Below are 18,034 nucleotides of genomic sequence, written 5' to 3'. Positions count from 1 at the left end.
TAACCAACGGGGTTGGGACTTAGCGAATGGTCAATTTCTGCAGCAGTGCGTTGAAATGTTGCCTTGCTGGGTTTCAACAAGACATAATATGTAAGATCAACAGCAGGCAAAAAACAGGCTGTCTAGATTTAGCTCACTTTCTCAATGTTTAAGCATCCATTTGCACGTAACATCTTCATTCTTCAGAAAAAAATGCTGATGCATATTTATGCTTCGACTGTGCTGATTTTACTCAGTATTTTTGGTTGATGCAAATGTCACAAGCATTAGCTGCACATTGACACGCAAAGGCTCATGCCATGCGCTCAGATTCAACCAGAAAATGCAAAGCCCTGATTATGCAGTGACTGGCTGATTTGGACAAAAGGTGGGGGAGTGTTAAGTGGTTGTATTTGGTGGGATGCAGCTGCTTTTATCAGGGCAAGATCGCGTTGAAAGGAGTCGAGTGGAGGGAGAAAGAGATGGAGAGGGGAAGAGGAGAAATCAGAGAGAAATTGCAGGGGTAGAGAAAGGATAAGAGAGAAGGCATTATTGGGAGAAAGAATGGAGTGAAATAGAGAGGGGTGGTAGAAAATGAGGAGAGAGAGGGAGGGGAAGTGAAGGGAGAGAGCTAATCCTTCCATGATATCTTTAATCCTGCATTAGAGGGTTTGTCTGAAACTTCAATACTCTGTCAACTCACGGTGAAAGAAAGCCGCTGAGAGAGAGGCTGCGGAAGAAAGAGAGAATGTGAGCGAGAAAGAAAGGAAGAAAGACGGAGGAAACAGAGCCGGGGCAAGAGAGATGGAGACGAGAGGAGGGAGGAATAATGAAAGGACAGAGGAAGGAGAGGTGCACAGGAAGACGCAGAACCTCAAGGAAACCAGTGAGCTTAATTTTGTCTCTTTTTTTAAGTTCACACATATAGTCTTTCAGGGTTTGAAATTGGCTTTGATTGTAAAGCTGAGCTCCGAGCAGCCTGCACAGAGAGACTTCCCACCAGTGGATTAAGACACGGATGATTTCTAGAGCTGCAAACATTGACCCTTATTTTACTGCTTTTTTTAATCTGAAGGGGAAAGAGCACCGTTCCTAAATTGAGCTAAGAGTGGGGCTTTCAAGGAACTTCAGTTACTCGAGTTCACTGAATTTCGGTCTTTCTCATTCCAGGTCTTACGCTTCACTAATCTTGCCTTTATCTCAATGAGATACTTTTAAAAAGTCCAGTTGAAGGTGTTAGCTCTCTCTCTACGGTCAAACTGAGGCTAGAATTATCCTCTATGTGTGTGTGTGTGTGTGTGTGTGTGTGTGTGTGTGTGTCTGTGTGATCGGTCAGTGTGCAGCCAGCCCTCTCTTGCCAGAAGCCAAATGCCTCCTTGGTTGCCATGGATACAAAAGCCCGACAGTGTGGCTCATATCACGCCACAGCGATGCTGCCCATCTACTGTTAACGAAGAACCATGTTATCGGGCTATAATTAAGGAGAAACATTATAATTTTATCTCCAGCTCTCCTTAATTTTCTCCCCGTAATGATTTTGTGTCACCAGATTTTTTAAATATATTTTATTAGCCTTTCTCCACTGAGCACTTTTATAGATAGAACAAGCTTATTATCTTCACTCTCATCGCACGGAGTCAGCCACTATATTCCTCCTCACACTTTCTTACATGGGGTGAGGTCATTTTGACTTTTTCTTATTCTCTTCCAGGTCTTAATCATCTGAAAACCAATTTCAACATCCGCTTCACCTGCGGGATGTTGGCAGACATCACAGTTTTTGACCAGCGATGAAGACGTAATTACACGTCTTAATCATAGATCATAGTGAATTTTGAAGTGTAAAAAAACCACAACCTACACACTAACGCTTCAATTCACATTCAAACACGCCAGAATAAATGACAGCTGAGGCATTTATTTACAGTATATTTATTTACAGTATATTTGCAACTTTTAGTAATAACGCGTACTGTGATGCATTACTTTCAACAGCAACTAAATTACTGTGACTGAAAGGCTCATTACGTCTATTTTTTTATGCAACTAGGTGAACTAATGAACTTATGTCCAGCTGCAGAGATGTGTCGTCTACGCTTCCTGTTTATGCTCAAAAACTGATCGGATCCCACGCGTGGATTGATGATGGCGGACAGGTCAGACTTCCTCACATGGAGAGACTGTCCTCACTTTGTTGATCAGAAAGACGAGAATATTTTTGTAAAAAGTAACTTGTGCCATAACTCAAAGGTTCTCTCCACCGTGAAAAACAGTCCCTCTAACCCTCTGAAGCACCTGGATGAGCAACATGCCTGCATGACGCTAACAGCTAAAGACCGAGCACATCTGAATTCATTCAAGGAACTCCACCCAAACAACCGAGGCTGGATTTTAATCGTTTGGCTCCGACTCCTGTGACCCAGCAACAACTTCATAAAACTCATAGCACGGCATGTTGTGGAAAATATGCATCCCGTCTCTAGAGACGCCCACTGTAAGGCACCTGGTTCATGAGATACCCTCTCCAGCTACCTGGACTGCACATGTGCAAAAAGAAGACATTCAAAATGTAACTAAAAAGTTACTCGTGGCAGAAACAAACTCAATCAGTGAAGTCAGTGTAACTACTGTTTTTCAATAACTAGCTCAACCTGTTTGTAACACATGCAGTAAGTCTTTAAAAGGGTTGAGCTTGCTCACACAAAGAGAAACACTTCAGGTCTTAGCTCACTTTTCAACAGGTGCCCCACAGGAGAAACTGAAGCCTTCTTTCTGGGCCTCGGTCTCATGAAAACACACGTATGTTCGACCTGACACTGCCGTCGAGCTGCGAGTCACATGATACCTGGTCACGATCCAATAATCTAAGAAACCTGCCGGCATTAGGTCAAATCCTCGGCGTGAGAGTCAGGTGACGAGAGTTTTCTGAGTTTGGCTTTTACTATTTTTGGGAATGGTAGCTGTTTCTTCGAATTGAAATGTGCTGAACAAAACCAAGTGCTGCTCAAGTATCTGACAGTATTCAAAGAATGTTTTTGATCTATTCACACACTAGAAACACAACCACACACACACGCACACACACGAACACACACAGTCACATACTGACTAAATTAAGCGCACTTCATCATTTAGCCCCTAGCTTTAAAAACGGTCCTTGCACCTGCAGTAATAAAAAGTAATTAAAGAAAAAAATATGTGTTCCAGTTTTAACCTGATATCAGACAATTATGATCCATGTGGACACCAATCACCAAATGCAAAAAACATCTACTCTACTGTGAGGAAATTCAGTGTCACTGAGGCCAAGGCGAATATCAGCGTTTGTATTTTGTGGGTCTCTAAACAAAAGCAGTTTCAGGTCCCGCCCCAGACTTTGAAAGCAAGAGATCCAGCATAATCTGTCCAAGTGCTTTCTATCTGCTTTAAGACTGGCCTGTTTGAGGAGGAAGGAGAGAAAACGACAAGAGAGAAAAGGGAAGTTGGACGGCGATCAGCTCTGCATTTCATTCAGGTGGGATCAGCAGTTTGCCGCGCAGAGTAATCGAGTGAGAAATGAAGGAGAAGGAGGGGGAGAGGAGAGGAGCGGAGAGGAAGGAAAACTGAAAACAAATGCGAGGAGGGGAATGAAAAAGAATAGTTGAGATGAAGCAGAGAGGAGGAGGGAGGAGTGGAAGAGAGGAAGGAGAAGAGTGAAGAGAGGGAGGAAGAGAGGCTCCTTGTATGGTGCTGAATGCAGAGAGGGAGCTTACATGGATGAGGAGCGACTGTGCTGCTCTCTACAATTAGAAAGCAGTGAGGGTAAAAGCTGAAGACAGGAGGAGAAAGTTCTGCTCGGTTCTTTTCATTTCAGTGAGAACCAGTGAAGAAGACCAGATGGAGACTGTTTCAACCAAGATTTTAACCTTCGCCCGTGTCGTCCTTTAAGCTGTTTACCATACGGGTAATGCGCAGTAATTCACTGTGCATCTGTGCACTATCATGCACCGCGACTAGTTGCACACATGTACGCCAGTGATAGATTGCACACAACACGGTGCACACCATTAGTCAGTCTGTGGAATGTGCAAATACACCCCGATGTTACTCTGCTGCAAATGCATGTTTGCTATCTGCCAGCGTCGCTATTGTTGTAAATAGTCTTTGTAGCCAATGGACAATGTGATTTCCTCACTGAGGAACAAACCAAACTACATAACCAAGAGTATCAGCAGCATGCAGGGAGTCATGCTGGAACAATGCAGTGGATCCATTCCATCAGGCTGCAATGCCGTCGCCATCGTTTTCTTCAATGTGGATGAAGTCCACCTAAAATATACACCCTGACAAAGCCTTGCTGTTTTAGAAGACGTAAATGCATAGTTATCCGGATATGTTGTACCAAGTATGGAAGAAACCATAGTTTTTGTTTGGAAATGATGTGATGGCTCATTTCAAGTGTGGTTTATGTCTGTTCAGCTGTATGTAACGTATGTTGAGGACCGTCAGGGTTACTCAGGGCCAGTGCAGTGCTGCGAGCTGAGCTTAGCAACAAGCAGAAAGCACAGACATTTGGCACATGAAGTAGAAATGGAACAGGAGGTGGAACTTACTGGTTATGCCAGGAGTTAAGGCAGGGAAAGGCTCTGCAAAGGAGACAGAGAAAAAAGAAATGTTATTGATGATGGTTAGTAACTGGTGTGTATGATAAAGCGATGGTGGGATGAAGGGCCGCTCTGAGAAGAGCGCGGATAGAAGCACAGAGATATAAATCTCCTCTGGTGATTGAAGCTCAGATGACTCATACTGGGTGTGAGATTCAATCTTCTGCTCAATCATCTGCTGCCGGACAGCACTTTGGATTTCAGCATCCAAGTCTTCTACTTTCACTTTTAAGGCAGACTTTCTTCATTCCTAATGTGGTGATTGGTCAATCACTTTCATCTGAAGAGTGTTTCATTACAGAGCATGTGAGAGGAGAGCACATCCAGGCTCAGACTCAGTGAACTGTGGCGTATTTTCATGATTAAATTTACATGCACTGTACGACTGCATTGTTGATGATTGTTAACAGAAGTGCATTTTAATCCGGCCGAATCGCAAAACTGCAGGACGCGGCACTTTTTGCTGAAGGCACTTGTTACCCCTTTTTGAGAAAATCAATAAAGATTTGTCGAGTTCCGAGATGGTGCGGGAGTCTAAAGGTCCATAAATCTTCCTGGATGACAGTCATTTTTACAAAATGGAGAGAAAATAGAGAGGAAGACAAGAGTGTGGGCTGACAGGGTCGGGAGAGAGGAAGTGTGTCCTCCCTGAATCTCTCTATCTCTCTGTGTGTCTGTCATTTCTGAATTGCTCTCACTTTGGTCTTTTTGCTTTGTCATTCTGTGTCTCTCCTTCCTGTGATTGCTCTCTGATTCTGCTTTCCAAAGGTGAGACACAAGCTGTTCACAGCAGCAGATATGTTGGGCAGAGAAGGAGAAAGAAGGGGATGGATGGGAGATGGGGGTGAAAAGAGTGAGGGAAGGGTGACGAGAAGGGAAACAGAGGAATGGGAAGGAAGGGTGGAGGTAAGCGAAAGGGTCATGGGAACAGGGAGTGAAATTTACTGCTGTTTATTATTTGCTGGAGGATATGACATCTATTATGAAAGCGAGAGGGGGAGAAGATGGGAAAAAAGAGAGAAAAACAGAGGGAAAACAAGGCAGTTGGGAGGAAGTTGCAACAGATGAAAGAAAAAATGAAAAGGTGAAAGAATAAGAAGAAAAAATACGAACAGAAAATAGTGGAAACAGATTGGCAGAAGAGGTTAGCGTGAACATGCCGACCCAGACGAGAGCCGTCTCTGTCAGTCAGTAAGTCAGAGACTTGTTCTGGTTTGTGATTGAAGCATCTCGCCTATGATCAGTGCAATGTTTACCACAGCTGTGTGCAAAAGTGAGGAGCGTCATTTCAAAATTTGCTAAAGAAAACCTGCCGTTGAGACCTGATGTGTGACCCACAGAGAGTTACAGCTTTGGAAATGCCAGACCACGTAAAACTAGTGTTGTGCCAAACATGAAATACTGAAAATATTCTATAAAACAACACAAATATATAGAATATTGAGGGCAAAACACCATTTAATTGAAAGATTATTAAAGGGGTACGCCAGCAATTTAGTATTGCACTTCCATAAAGTTAGTGGACTTCTAAGAGAGATCCTACAATTCCCATAATGCACCTCTGTGACTGATCCCTGATGGCATCGTCAGTATTATTTTTAAAATGTATGAATTTTCGGAAGCTCCTCCAGAGCCACAGACAGACTTCATACAGCAGTTTTCACAGGTTAAAGCTGATATTTATGTGTAAAATCGATAGAAATCCCATTAAACAATCTGCATTCATTTAAATTTAGGTCTCATTTAAACACCCCATCAGCCCATGACGTGACCAAGAGGACCACTGGAGGCCTCGCCATGGTTTTATTGTGGTGGATTAGAATTTAAATGGAAAAGAAGTTGGACAGAGATGAGTTCAAAGCAATGCAGCGCTCCACTGAGAAGCCCGTTTACAAGAGTGTGTGTGTGTTTTCATGTATCATGGTTACTAATATAAAACAACTTTGATGGTTTTTACTTGTCACGATACATGAGTGTCAATACACAGCATGTGCTATCACTGTGTAACAATATTCCCATTATATCAGATGAGAACAAACTCTGTGTGTGTCTGTGTGTGTGTGTGTGTGTGTGTGTGTGTGTGTGTGTGTGTTTGGGTGGAAATTATGTTTTTCAAACAAGGGAAATTTGAAGGATTTCAAACTTAATCCTGTGTCTAGTCTGTGTATTTCGACTAAATCTGCAGCTTTCTGTTACAGTAATAGCAAAGCAGCCATAATTGAAGCCCATACTTATTAATAGTAGCCTTGGTGGCCAGCTTGTGTGTGTGTGTGTGTGTGTGTGTGTGTGTGTAAGACAAAACAGGCATTTTCACCACAGAGTAGCTACATGTTGCTCTGTCATGCAATTGTGCACATTTTCCTTTTATTTATTTATTTATTTAGGTGCTGCGTGGCTGAGCGACAGCCCCGACTGAACGGACGACAAGACTGGAGAGAATGAGGGGAATCATGAAACGGTGGGGTGGGCTGGTAAAGGAAAAGACTGAGGGAGATAGAGAGAGGGAGATATGAAAGATAGATTAGAATCCATGCCCAAAGGCCGTGTGTGGCCTACTTTCTTTATATATATATATATATATATATATATATATATATATATATATATATATATATATATATATATATATATATATTTTTTTTTTTTTTTTTTTTTTTTTTTCATTTTCATGTGTGTGTGTGTTTCTATGTGTGTAAACCGGAAACATTATGAGTTTTTTTTCCCTTCCCTCTTTCTCTCTCTGGTCTCTGGTGAAAACATAAATGGTGTGGCGTGAAGGAGTGAGAGAACCAGACTGACTGAATGGACAGACAGACATGCAGACAGACAGGCAGACAGACAGGCGGTGGGACTTACGTGTACACTGCTCCAGCTCGATGCTGCTGCTCATGTGGATGTTATCTATCCTGATGTGGCCTCTGGTCGGGTGATCAAAAAACCCTTCGAACACCACCTGGATGCCACAAGAAGAAAGAGATATTACAATATTACAACACAGCTAATGAACAGTTATATTTTCATGGTGTTCGTGTATCATTTTAGTGTTTTAAGTGTTCTTGATTAGAGACTCAGCATCACTTTAGTGTGTATTTGTGTGCAGAAAAGATCAGTGATGGCACATAAATGACCAGTCCAGGGGTGGAGGAAGTATTCAGATCCTCATCAATAACACGCTATAAGTACTCTGTTATGAGTAAAAGTCCTGCATTGACTGCATTTTATTTTGCATAAGTAAAAGTATGTAAGTATAAGAAGGACTTGACTTAAAAGTAAAGTAAGCCAAAGAAGTGGTAAACAATTCTTAGAAATTAATTAAAATGACAAAAATATCCAGATACTCACATTTGAGATGTTGGAACCTTGACAATTTTGGCATGAAGCAAAGACTGACTAATTGATTAATCGGTTAATCATTTCAGCTGTACTTCTATATACAGTTGGGTAGTTTAATTCATAACATTATATTTTATACCCTCTGATTATGTTTTGTGTGCCAAAAAAGTGACTAATAAAGTCGGACATAACAAGAAAAGCCTCAAATAAAGTACAAGTACCTTAAATTACAGTAGTACTTAACTACAGCCCTTGAGTACTCAGTTCCATTCCACCTCTGCTGCAGACAGGTCATAAACAGCACTTGCCTGGTACTCCTTGGGGCTTTGGGGCAGGATGGTGCGGCCCTCCCTCCAGTGAGACCCCTGGTCTCCTTTCAGAGCCCAGAGCAGCGTCTCCTCCTGGTCGCTGTCCCTCAGCAGGACCCTCAGGCTCCCCTGCGCCTCCCCCTGGAGCTGGTAGTAGAAGACCAGGCAGAGTGGGCCTTGCTCCGGCCCCACCTCGGGGCTCAGCAGCCGGGCTCGCTTGCGCTGGGTGTGGGTGCCTGCGTCCAGGTGGAGGTAGTTCCCTGAGAAGTCTGGTGGAAAGGCACAGATGCTTCTTTATTATAAGATCACTGATGTGCCTTAGATTAATGAGCTGAGACAATTGATAAATTAGTGGCCTTTAAACTGATACATCAGCACTCTTTTTAGCGCATGGCTGTAAATTTGAAGCAACGTTTGAGCTTCTCTCTCTGCGATTTGCATTTTTTTCATTTAATGAGTCCCATAATGAATTTTATGATTTGTGAAGACAGCAGGACCAACATACAGCAGGATGCGGCAATGCAGTGGGATGTGGTTGCTCGGAGTTTAAAGCATTATCGCCATCATTCTGTGGTATGAGGCTTAACCGCAAATGAGACTACCATTTCATCATGGCTGCTAATGGCCATAGATACACACACGTATACACACACAAACGCACAACCCTGCTAAACAGCCCTAATCATTCTGAATGCTGACACCTCGTTCTGTTGCGCTCCGCGTTTTTGCTACTTAGTCAGCACAGCCATCATACCAACGCACACACAATGCACGTGTAGTGTATTTCTGTGTGTGTGTGTGTGTGTGTGTGTGCATATGCATCGTCCTCATACACACACACACACACACACACACACACACACACACACACACACACACACACACACACACACACACACACACACACACACACACACACACTCCATCAGCTTTTTTTTTTATCTGATTGACTTCTTTTCTCTCCTCTCAGCTCAAAGAATTGAGGAAAGGAGGCAGGCCTAGGGGGAAGGAAGGAGTGAGTGAAAGAGCGAGCAAACATGACGAGAGAGAGACAAAGAGACAGAGACAGAGACAGAGAGAGAGAGAGAGAGAGAGACGGTGTTGTTGTGTTTTCCCTTCCCCAAACAGGATCATAATCATTAGCTTGCTGCTGTGTTTGGCTGTTTGTCTAGTTTCTCTATTATGGCTTCGGAGTAAAAGCTTCGCTGGAGCTGCAAATAGTGTTTTTTTAACGACATACAGACACGGTGTGTGACATCTCATAAGAGCAGATACACAGAGAGAAGCTGAAGAGACTAAATATCCATCTGTCTGTCTATCTATGTGTCTGTCTGTCTGTCTGTCTGTCTGTCTGTCTGTCTGTCTGTCTGTCTGTCTGCCTTGAGCCTTGTTTTCCCTCCCTCAGTTGAGACGGAGAAGAAAACATTCGACAGATTTTGCAGCACATCACACTTAATGAATAATGGATTTGGGTTGAGGTAACTCTGTTTCTGCACTGGGAGGCAATGAAAAAAGGGACCTAAATTACCGTTGCTCATTAAGTACAGTTAGAGAAAGTTGCAGTGTTTTTCTGTCTCTCCGCGTTTGATCTTGGCGAACGTACAAAGGGAGGGAATTAATTAACAACTCTCCATGGGAGGGATAGGCAGGGATGTGGAATTGGCTCTGAGGGAGGGAGGGAAATGTGTGCATGAGTGTGTGTTGGTGTCTGTTTGCATGAGTGTTAGTTCATTTATGTTTATATCTGGATGCGTGCGTGTGAGTTCATCTGTCAGTCATTGTGTGTGTGTGTGTGTACCTGAAAGTGCCTTGTGTGTAGTTTACTGTTTTGAATTTGTGTAGATCTGTGCAGAATGTATTCAAAGTTTAAGTGCAGAGATGCACAGTATGGCTGCAAAGGCAGAGGCGAGCATGTGCAAAGAAGTAGTGCAGAGGTAGTGCCTGGTCAACTATGTACAAATGTTTATTGGTGCTGTGTCCGGCATCTTCTTCTTGCATGCCTGCTGGTCATGGTCTCGACCCCGACCTCACCTGCCTGCTGTTATTGGCTGGGGGCTGCACACCAAAGGTTCATGCCCAGAGAACATCCGACCACAGGAACATTAGAGGAAAATAAGAAAATACATGCAGAGGGAAGAGCCTCTGCAGAAGAATACACCTCTGCAGACTTCTGGTTGGTAATGAGTGACGAATCTAAAGATTGTTCTTGGGAAAAATCCTGCACAGTAAACGTTTAAGTCTGACTGGGCCTTTTCTTTTAATATGACACATTGACTCCTCACATCCCTTAATCATTGCATATGATCATTGCATCAAAAGCAAATAGCATCAAGTAGTATGAGTGAAGCTGTTTACATGAACTGAGCTGCCTTCATGGTCATGTTGCATTCACTGACATTCTGAAAATGCATCCAGCCTCATAAAGATCAACTCCGTCTCCTAAACAGAACTGCTGCTTGGATTATTATGTTCACTGCATAAGACTTTGACATTGAAGACTTGAGAAATTGATGGTTTGGGTTACATATTGGGAAAAAACATGATCTTTCCATATTAAACATAATCATTAAATGAGATAAGATAAGACTTTATTGATCCCACACTGGGGAAATTTAGTCATCAGGGCCAGCAAGTATTACAAAGATGCAAATCATGCTTAAGTTGTTATGAGCAGAAAACAAATTGAATAATGTTTTGCAACTTTTTCAATATGTAAATTAAAACATCTTTAAAAATCTGGGCCCCATTTTTCTCTAAACACATTTGCAGTTGCAAATTTGTTGCATATAAATGTCATTGTAGGAGACAGCTTGTTGAGAAATGCTCCTTGTATTCCTGTATGCCAGCTCATCAATACACCTTCTGAACTAGCTGACTGGTCAAGTCATGAAAATACATGCACTCACGCAAATACGTGTCTCCATGTTCCCGAATGATCGTATATAATTACATGCAGATTGCTCAAGAGATTTATTCATTGATAGTTCCAATGATCAGCAGATGAATTAATGAATTCTTCTGATCCTGATCGGTCTGATCTGCATTCACACCACAGACTTTACTTGGAAACAGATGATGGAGATACACCTCTCCTGTTTGAAGACCCCGTTCACTGCAGCTCAAATCGCTAGCAAGCAAATTTTTTGAACCAGCTAGGTGCGAAGGCACCTTTAAATTGCGTCAGAATAATTATCAATCCATCCTGATCCCAGCCCTTGAGGGGCTGTCAAAGACTGAAAGCAGGCAGGAGCTTTGGGGTCGGGTCGTCAAGAAAAGATGACAGAAAAAGCTGGTTGGTTTATATTTTGGATCTCAGTGCCACCTCTTGGATCACATCACAACAACTCAAAGAGATCACATCATCAGATGCTAGAAACTGATATTATGATGTCAATTTTTAGTCTCTTTTCAACCCCCCCTTATTCTCGTTTCCTCTCTTATCAACCGCTAAACCACTTCCAACAACGAGCAGAGTGAAGGGTTTCTTTCGATGAAAACCTCCACAGGGTACAGAATTTCAGTCTTGCCCTATCTAAGATCAAAAGAATAACTTATCAGCTCTGTTCGGGTCGGATTTTCTCTTTTAAAACCCTAAAAGGGCTTTCAATGACAAGGGTTGGGGATTTGATTTGCATATGGAGACAGCTTCCAGACAGGGTGCCGCGCTAATGTTGCTGTAGAACAAGACTTAATGTCATGTTGCTGTCTAACGCGCAGACAGGGACGCCGCTATGTCAATTACACGCAAGCCGACACGCGCAGACACACGTGCGCGCACGCAACACACACAGCAGCTCAGTGTGATGTAGTGCCTCGCCTTATGTCACGGCCCTGTCTGTTTATGAAGGAGCTGCTCAGTCAGCCATGAACTGGATGGCTTCAACAGATACAGAGAAAACCTTGGTGGATGGCAAGGTCGTGTGGGTGTGTGTGTGTGTGGGAAATAAATCCACACACCTTGAGTGTTTAATACGCGGGCAGTCCCACCTTGAGCAGTTTGCGTAAGTGTGTGTCTGTGTGTGTATGTGTGTGTAGCCTCGGGGGAGCTGGAGAGCCAAGGCAGCACTTCTGTCAAAGCCATCATCTGACTTATCCCACTGCTATGGGCAATGTGTGTGTGTCTTATGGGCGTGTAAGTACAGTATGTGTGTGCGCGCGCGCGTGTGTGAGAGATGTTGAGCGTATGTGAAGCAGTGAATGTGTGTGTGATGGATAAAACAGTCTTCGTTATCGTCCTGCTGTCTTATTAAAGATGGACAGATGTGGAAAAAGGCAAGTACCACTGAGGGAAATAGGAGAGAGGTCAGGGAGGAGAGAGCGAGGTGATCACAGTGATGGAGTGAGAGGGCTGGAAGCAGAAAAGCATGGAAAAAAAAATATAAATTCTACACTATAGGAAGAAGAGCCTGAAGTACGGTAATTACAGTGTTCCATAGGAGCAAGTGAAAGAAGCAACAAGCGTGAATTAAATACAGAAATAAAGTGAAAAAGAAGAAAATCTGAGGAAAAGAAGACAAAAACAAAGAAAGCTGTGGATTAAAAATGAGGCTAAAAAGAATAAAAAGAAGAAAAAAGCAACAAACTAGGTTAGGAAAAGTGAAACTGCTGAAACTCCAATTAAGTCGCCGTGCACACTTTCAGCAGATCAGAGTGAAATCCTTGCATCATAGTTGCTGTCAGTGGTTCCTTCCAGCGCTGGGACGTATAATATTCCACCACAGGACGACCGCCATGCTCTTAATTAGCTACAGAAGTCTTTGTGCTGAGGAAGGTCAAACAAGTCAACACGACGATGCTTTCTTCTCCGTGTTTACAAAATGAGAAATGTCTTGAAATGAGGAATATCCGGAAAGATGAGAATTGAATGTGGTTCTTATGGGAAGTTTGCAGAAAGTTTGCATGCATCTGAATCAGCATGAGAAGAATTAAGGCCAAGTTTCGCAGTGGTTTCTTAATACAAAAACATATAATATCTATTAACTTTAGTATTGAATTGATCAGACGTAACCTAGAATAGTTAGGTGTAAGCCTTTGAGTGTGACTGCCTGTGACTGAATCTGCGACGTGGTGTGTTCAGGACTCACTGTCAGATCCCAGCGCCAAATCCTGCCTCGTTCCATGTGTGCCGTGTCCGGTTGAACCGCTGCTGGCCGTGTGCAGGGACCAGCTCACACCTGACTGGGGATCAGCCGACCAGCCGCACAAGCTCTGCTCAAAGTCACATACGGCCGACAGGGACGGCGTGGTGGCTGTGGGTCGTGAAAGAGACACGCAGATTGTGAATAAAGACGTTTGATGGTCTGTTTGCAGTAAATATAACTTATCATCAAGCCGCCTTTTTGCGAGCTTTTAGCACCATATCACATTTTAATGTTTCTTATCAGTCTTTTATGAGACTAAATGCCATGATGGCTGCCTCCTCTTTATATTTATGCCGCTTTGAGAGAGATTGCCATTGTGATGGCAACAGTGCTCATGTAATATGACATCTCAATAAATCACGCTGAATACAAATATTAGAGTAAATGAGAGATTATGAGAGAGCTACACAGAAGAATCAGTGCGGGGGATAAACAGAAAGTGAAAACAAGCTGAAAACGGACAGAAAGACAGCAGTAAAATGAGGTCTAGGCACGAATCAAAATGAGACACCTTTCAGAGAAAGCGTTAGAAATGACAATAAAGAACAGAGGAAGCAGCATTATGAGATGTACTTGATATTCCTGATGCTGCATTTTACTACAGTACTGGCCTGACAGTCACTGGCCTGCAGCTGTGAAATCATATTCCCAGTAAGTGTGTGAGTGTGTGTGAGCTCCTCTGGATGTGCTCCTGCGGGACTCTTGAATCTAACGGGCTTCAAAGCCCAGGGGCCCGTGGTGTATGATGACATCATGAGTTTGACCTTAAGAGCGTCGAGTGTGTGCAGACAGGAGACAGAGACAAAATGATTGCTCTGTGTGTGTGTGTGTGTGTGTGCGTGTGCGTGTGCGTGTGCGTGTGTGTGTGTTTACCGGGTCTCATTGCAGCAGTGGTCTGTTCCTCTCTGGGCAGGGTGGGGGTCATGGTGTCAGGCACAGTGGTGGTCTCTGCCAACAGGAATGAAAACACTGAAGGTCAGAAAAGAATGAAGTAGCAGAAGATATTAATATATATCATAGTACATGGCATTCCTATGGAGGCCCAGTATGCATGTTAATGTATATTCATGTTTGCCACCAGCTATCATTAGCTAACAGGATGCTGTGCTAAGAGCATGTCAAGCTAACTAGCATGTTGCTATCACTGGCAGCATTCTGCACCAGCCATTCTCAGCTACAGCATTAGCATGCTAGTTCGCAATAACACATACTGTACATTACATCACACTTTATATTCAATGCAAGCATTAGCATGAGCTAATGAATAGAGACACCACCAGACTTACAATAACCAAATCTAAGCTGTTCTTTCTAAGTATTCACAGTTTGTTCTCCAGCTGCACGGCCGCACACTGGAGAGCAGTAATATTTTAACAGCCCCGCAGTGAAGTTTGAGCAAAGACAGATTCAGACATTATCCAGTAACTGATGATGTTTGTACACACTTCACTGCTGTTTCCAGGGCTGTGTATTAAGGCTAAAGTTTGTCATGATCCAGGCAGTGACAGAGTGAGCCGAGGCAGTGAGCTGGCACTCAGCTGAAGACTGTGACACACCACACTCGTTTTACCCACTGCAGGTTGGCACACACACACACACACACACACACACACACACACACACACACCCACACACACCCACAACACTATGATGATAGATGCTGCACTCAGACTGACCTTGGTGCACAGCAGCATGCGACCAGTGTATGATAGATCAAACAGAGGCGCCCACACACACACACACACACACACACACACACACACACACACACACACACACACACACACACACACACACACACACACACACACACACACACACACACACACACACACACACACACACACACGTCAGCAGTGGGGTATGTCAGCGTAACCCCCAAGACCTTCTGGTCTTAATAAGCAGTTTTCTACTGTTGGTTAAGGTTCCTTTACCAGCTCCCTCACACTCACACACACACACACACACACACACACACACACACACACACACACACACACACACACACTGGTGTTAGTAAGCCTATACATTGACGTAAGGGAACAGAAGATTGTCTGGCTTGTGTGGCACAACGCTGACACCACAGACCTCTTGCCAAATTATTCTTAGAAATGACTTCTCTCGCTCTCTGATTTTCTGCCATTCATCACATGGTCTGTCTTTTTTTTTCCCTTTTCCCTCCATCTATCGTTGGGCTCTGCAAATCTCCTCCATCTTTTCCGCCGTCATCTGTCACAATAAATCTGACCAGTTTCAGTTCTGCTTTGCAAAACCACCATCGACACCACAAAAAGCTCTTTCTACGCACACACATTCTCTCTCTCGCTCACACACGCGCGGCGTGGATCTCTCTTTTCCTCTCCCCGGCGCAGAAGTGAAACCCTATCTACTGTTGTTTCTGTTTTACCACAACCGCAATTTTCTTCTCCATAACTCTTTCTCTCGCTCTCTTTCTGTCATCTCTCCCTTCGGCATATTTTGATTGCCTCCTTGTCCTTTGCCGTCGTCTGCCGGCGGATCTCTTTCTCTCTCCTTGTTAAGGTTTCTTTCTTTTTGCTCGTTTTCTACGATCTGTCGTTCTCCTCTCAACCTCTCAGCGCTCCTCTCCGTGCAGTAACTCTGCCTGGTGTTATTTTATGTCAGCTCTAACCACCAGCACAGTAAATCTGAGACCACTGTTGATTTACTGCTTGTTTGGTTGTTCTAGATGTTTCCATGACTCACTTGGTGATCTATATGCTTGTGTGTGTCTTGTTTAGTGTGAACTCTCGACCTTTGCTAGCCTATGCTAATAGCTTTGAGTTCACTGTCGGTTCATTCATTCCTCTGGTATTGTGTGTGCATAACTTTATTGAGTTGTTAACGCTGTCTGCTCGCAGTGAAAATATGCAGGATTATTATGTAAGCCCAAACAGAGTGGTCTAACACACACACACACACACACACAAACACACACACACACACACACACACACACGTTCACACACAGAATTAGATATTAGCGTTGGATAAGTAGCTCCCAGCTGCTGACATTAAGTTGTTTTAATTTGGTGCCCTTTACCACTGTAATTAGCCCCCCATATGGACGAGAGGGAGGGAGGAATGGAGATGAGAGAGGCAGAGATACATAGAGACAAACGGACAGAAAGAGAGAGAGAGACATGGAGAAGGGAACATAACCCTTTCCACCTCTCACCACCATTTTCCTAATTAGTGACCACACACAGCTCCTGTCAGCCTCCCGTTTCTAACTCCATCTCCACTCCCCTCGTCTAATCCAATTTTGCTCCCCGTCTGTCGTCTCTTCTCCTGTTATTTCTCCCTTTCCTCCTCCTCTTCATCATCCTCCTTCCCCCCCTTTAATTTTCATCCATCAGGGCCCACTCTGGAGCTACTGTAAAGGTCAGTAAAATAATTTGAATGAATTACTTTATAATTAAATTCATTCCAACTTATAATTTTCAACTTGCTTTTGCAGGAAGTTTTTCTTTTTCTTTTTCTTTTTTTGCTGCAGAACTCAGTCTGACTGACAGACACAGTGTGTTTAGTCACCTGCGTGGGAAAAGTGAGGATGATAACACTGTCGGGCATGTTTTAAACATGAGGATTCAAACAGGGATGTAACAGAAACACCAATCATCTGGATCCTGCAAACGGGTCGTCCCGAACACCTGGGAGTTCCAGTCACCTGCCACGAGTCTCCATCTCTGTCTCTCACGCACGCCTCAAACTAAGAAGCTGAAAAGGTGTTCGGTTCGGCTAACCGCGCGCACACATAAGCACACGCGCTGTCATAAGCCCCAGGGCTCATTGTAAAGCTGCTGACTGAGCAGGGCGAGGCGGAAACAGAGAGACGAAAACTGTTCAATTATGGAAAGAGCTCTGGGTATAAATCTACCTCTGTCAGCCTAAATAATGACTACTGACACAGTGTGTGAGTGTGTGTGTGTGTGTGTGTGTGTGTGTGTGTGTGTGTGTGTGTGTGTGTGTGTGTGGAGAAGAGAGAGAAATGTCGTCCTTACTCAAATTATTGGTGACATGCTGCATGTGTGGGGGGGGTTCCTTTAGTTAATGACTATGTGATTGACTGACTGACTCAATGGCAGACTGTGTGTGTGTGTGTGTGTGTGTGTGTGTGTGTGTGTGTGTGTGTGTGTGTGTGTGTGTGTGTGTGTGTGTGTGTGTAGCTGGAAACAGGAAGCTCCACTGATCTTTAACAACTATTAGCTCTGATACCACTGGCTAACGTGTCTGCTGTAGGTGTCCATTCACTGTAAGTGGAATTTCCTTTTAAAAAGACATTTCATGTGTTTTGTTCATATAGTTGCTAGAAACATTATTCTTACAAATGACTTCCATCCAAACATGGGAAACAATCAATACTACATGTTTATACACAAAGCTGCAACTGTATGTTACCTTTCAAAGGTGTAGAAATGAGTTCTTAGAGAAAGGAAACTTTCAAACTAATTTACAGCACGACTAAGAATGAGCTTGTTAAATGTACAGGTATGAAATCAAATGAGGAGTGACGGTGGGAAAGTGCTTTACGATAAAAAGTCGTTGCCAGTGATCTGAATGGCAAATCACACAACTGTACTTAAAAACCAAGAGCACAGGTCTGATTTGTA

The 18,034-nt window shown here is 43.5% G+C and overlaps 1 protein-coding gene across 2 annotated transcripts in view; it reads right to left on the bottom strand.

Annotated features, from left to right (window-relative positions):
• LOC139339939 (neuropilin-2-like) overlaps positions 1-18,034 on the bottom strand; it is a 91,598-nt gene that overhangs the window by 11,800 nt on the left and 61,764 nt on the right. Inside the window, exons 12-16 of one of the 2 annotated variants that reach the window (XM_070975403.1) lie at positions 14,278-14,352; positions 13,348-13,512; positions 8,264-8,532; positions 7,479-7,575; positions 4,572-4,604 (exon numbers count right to left, since the gene is read on the bottom strand). In XM_070975403.1, coding sequence (XP_070831504.1) covers positions 4,572-4,604; positions 7,479-7,575; positions 8,264-8,532; positions 13,348-13,512; positions 14,278-14,352 — 639 coding nt within the window. The remainder of the gene's footprint in view (positions 1-4,571; positions 4,605-7,478; positions 7,576-8,263; positions 8,533-13,347; positions 13,513-14,277; positions 14,353-18,034) is intronic. The other variant, XM_070975404.1, reaches the window with a different exon arrangement.

This window comes from Chaetodon trifascialis, chromosome 12 (assembly GCF_039877785.1).
Source record: "Chaetodon trifascialis isolate fChaTrf1 chromosome 12, fChaTrf1.hap1, whole genome shotgun sequence".
In the NCBI taxonomy this organism is placed as follows: Eukaryota; Metazoa; Chordata; class Actinopteri; order Chaetodontiformes; family Chaetodontidae; genus Chaetodon; species Chaetodon trifascialis.
Note: the sequence above shows the minus strand (reverse complement) of the source record. Positions and strands in the feature narration are given on the sequence as shown.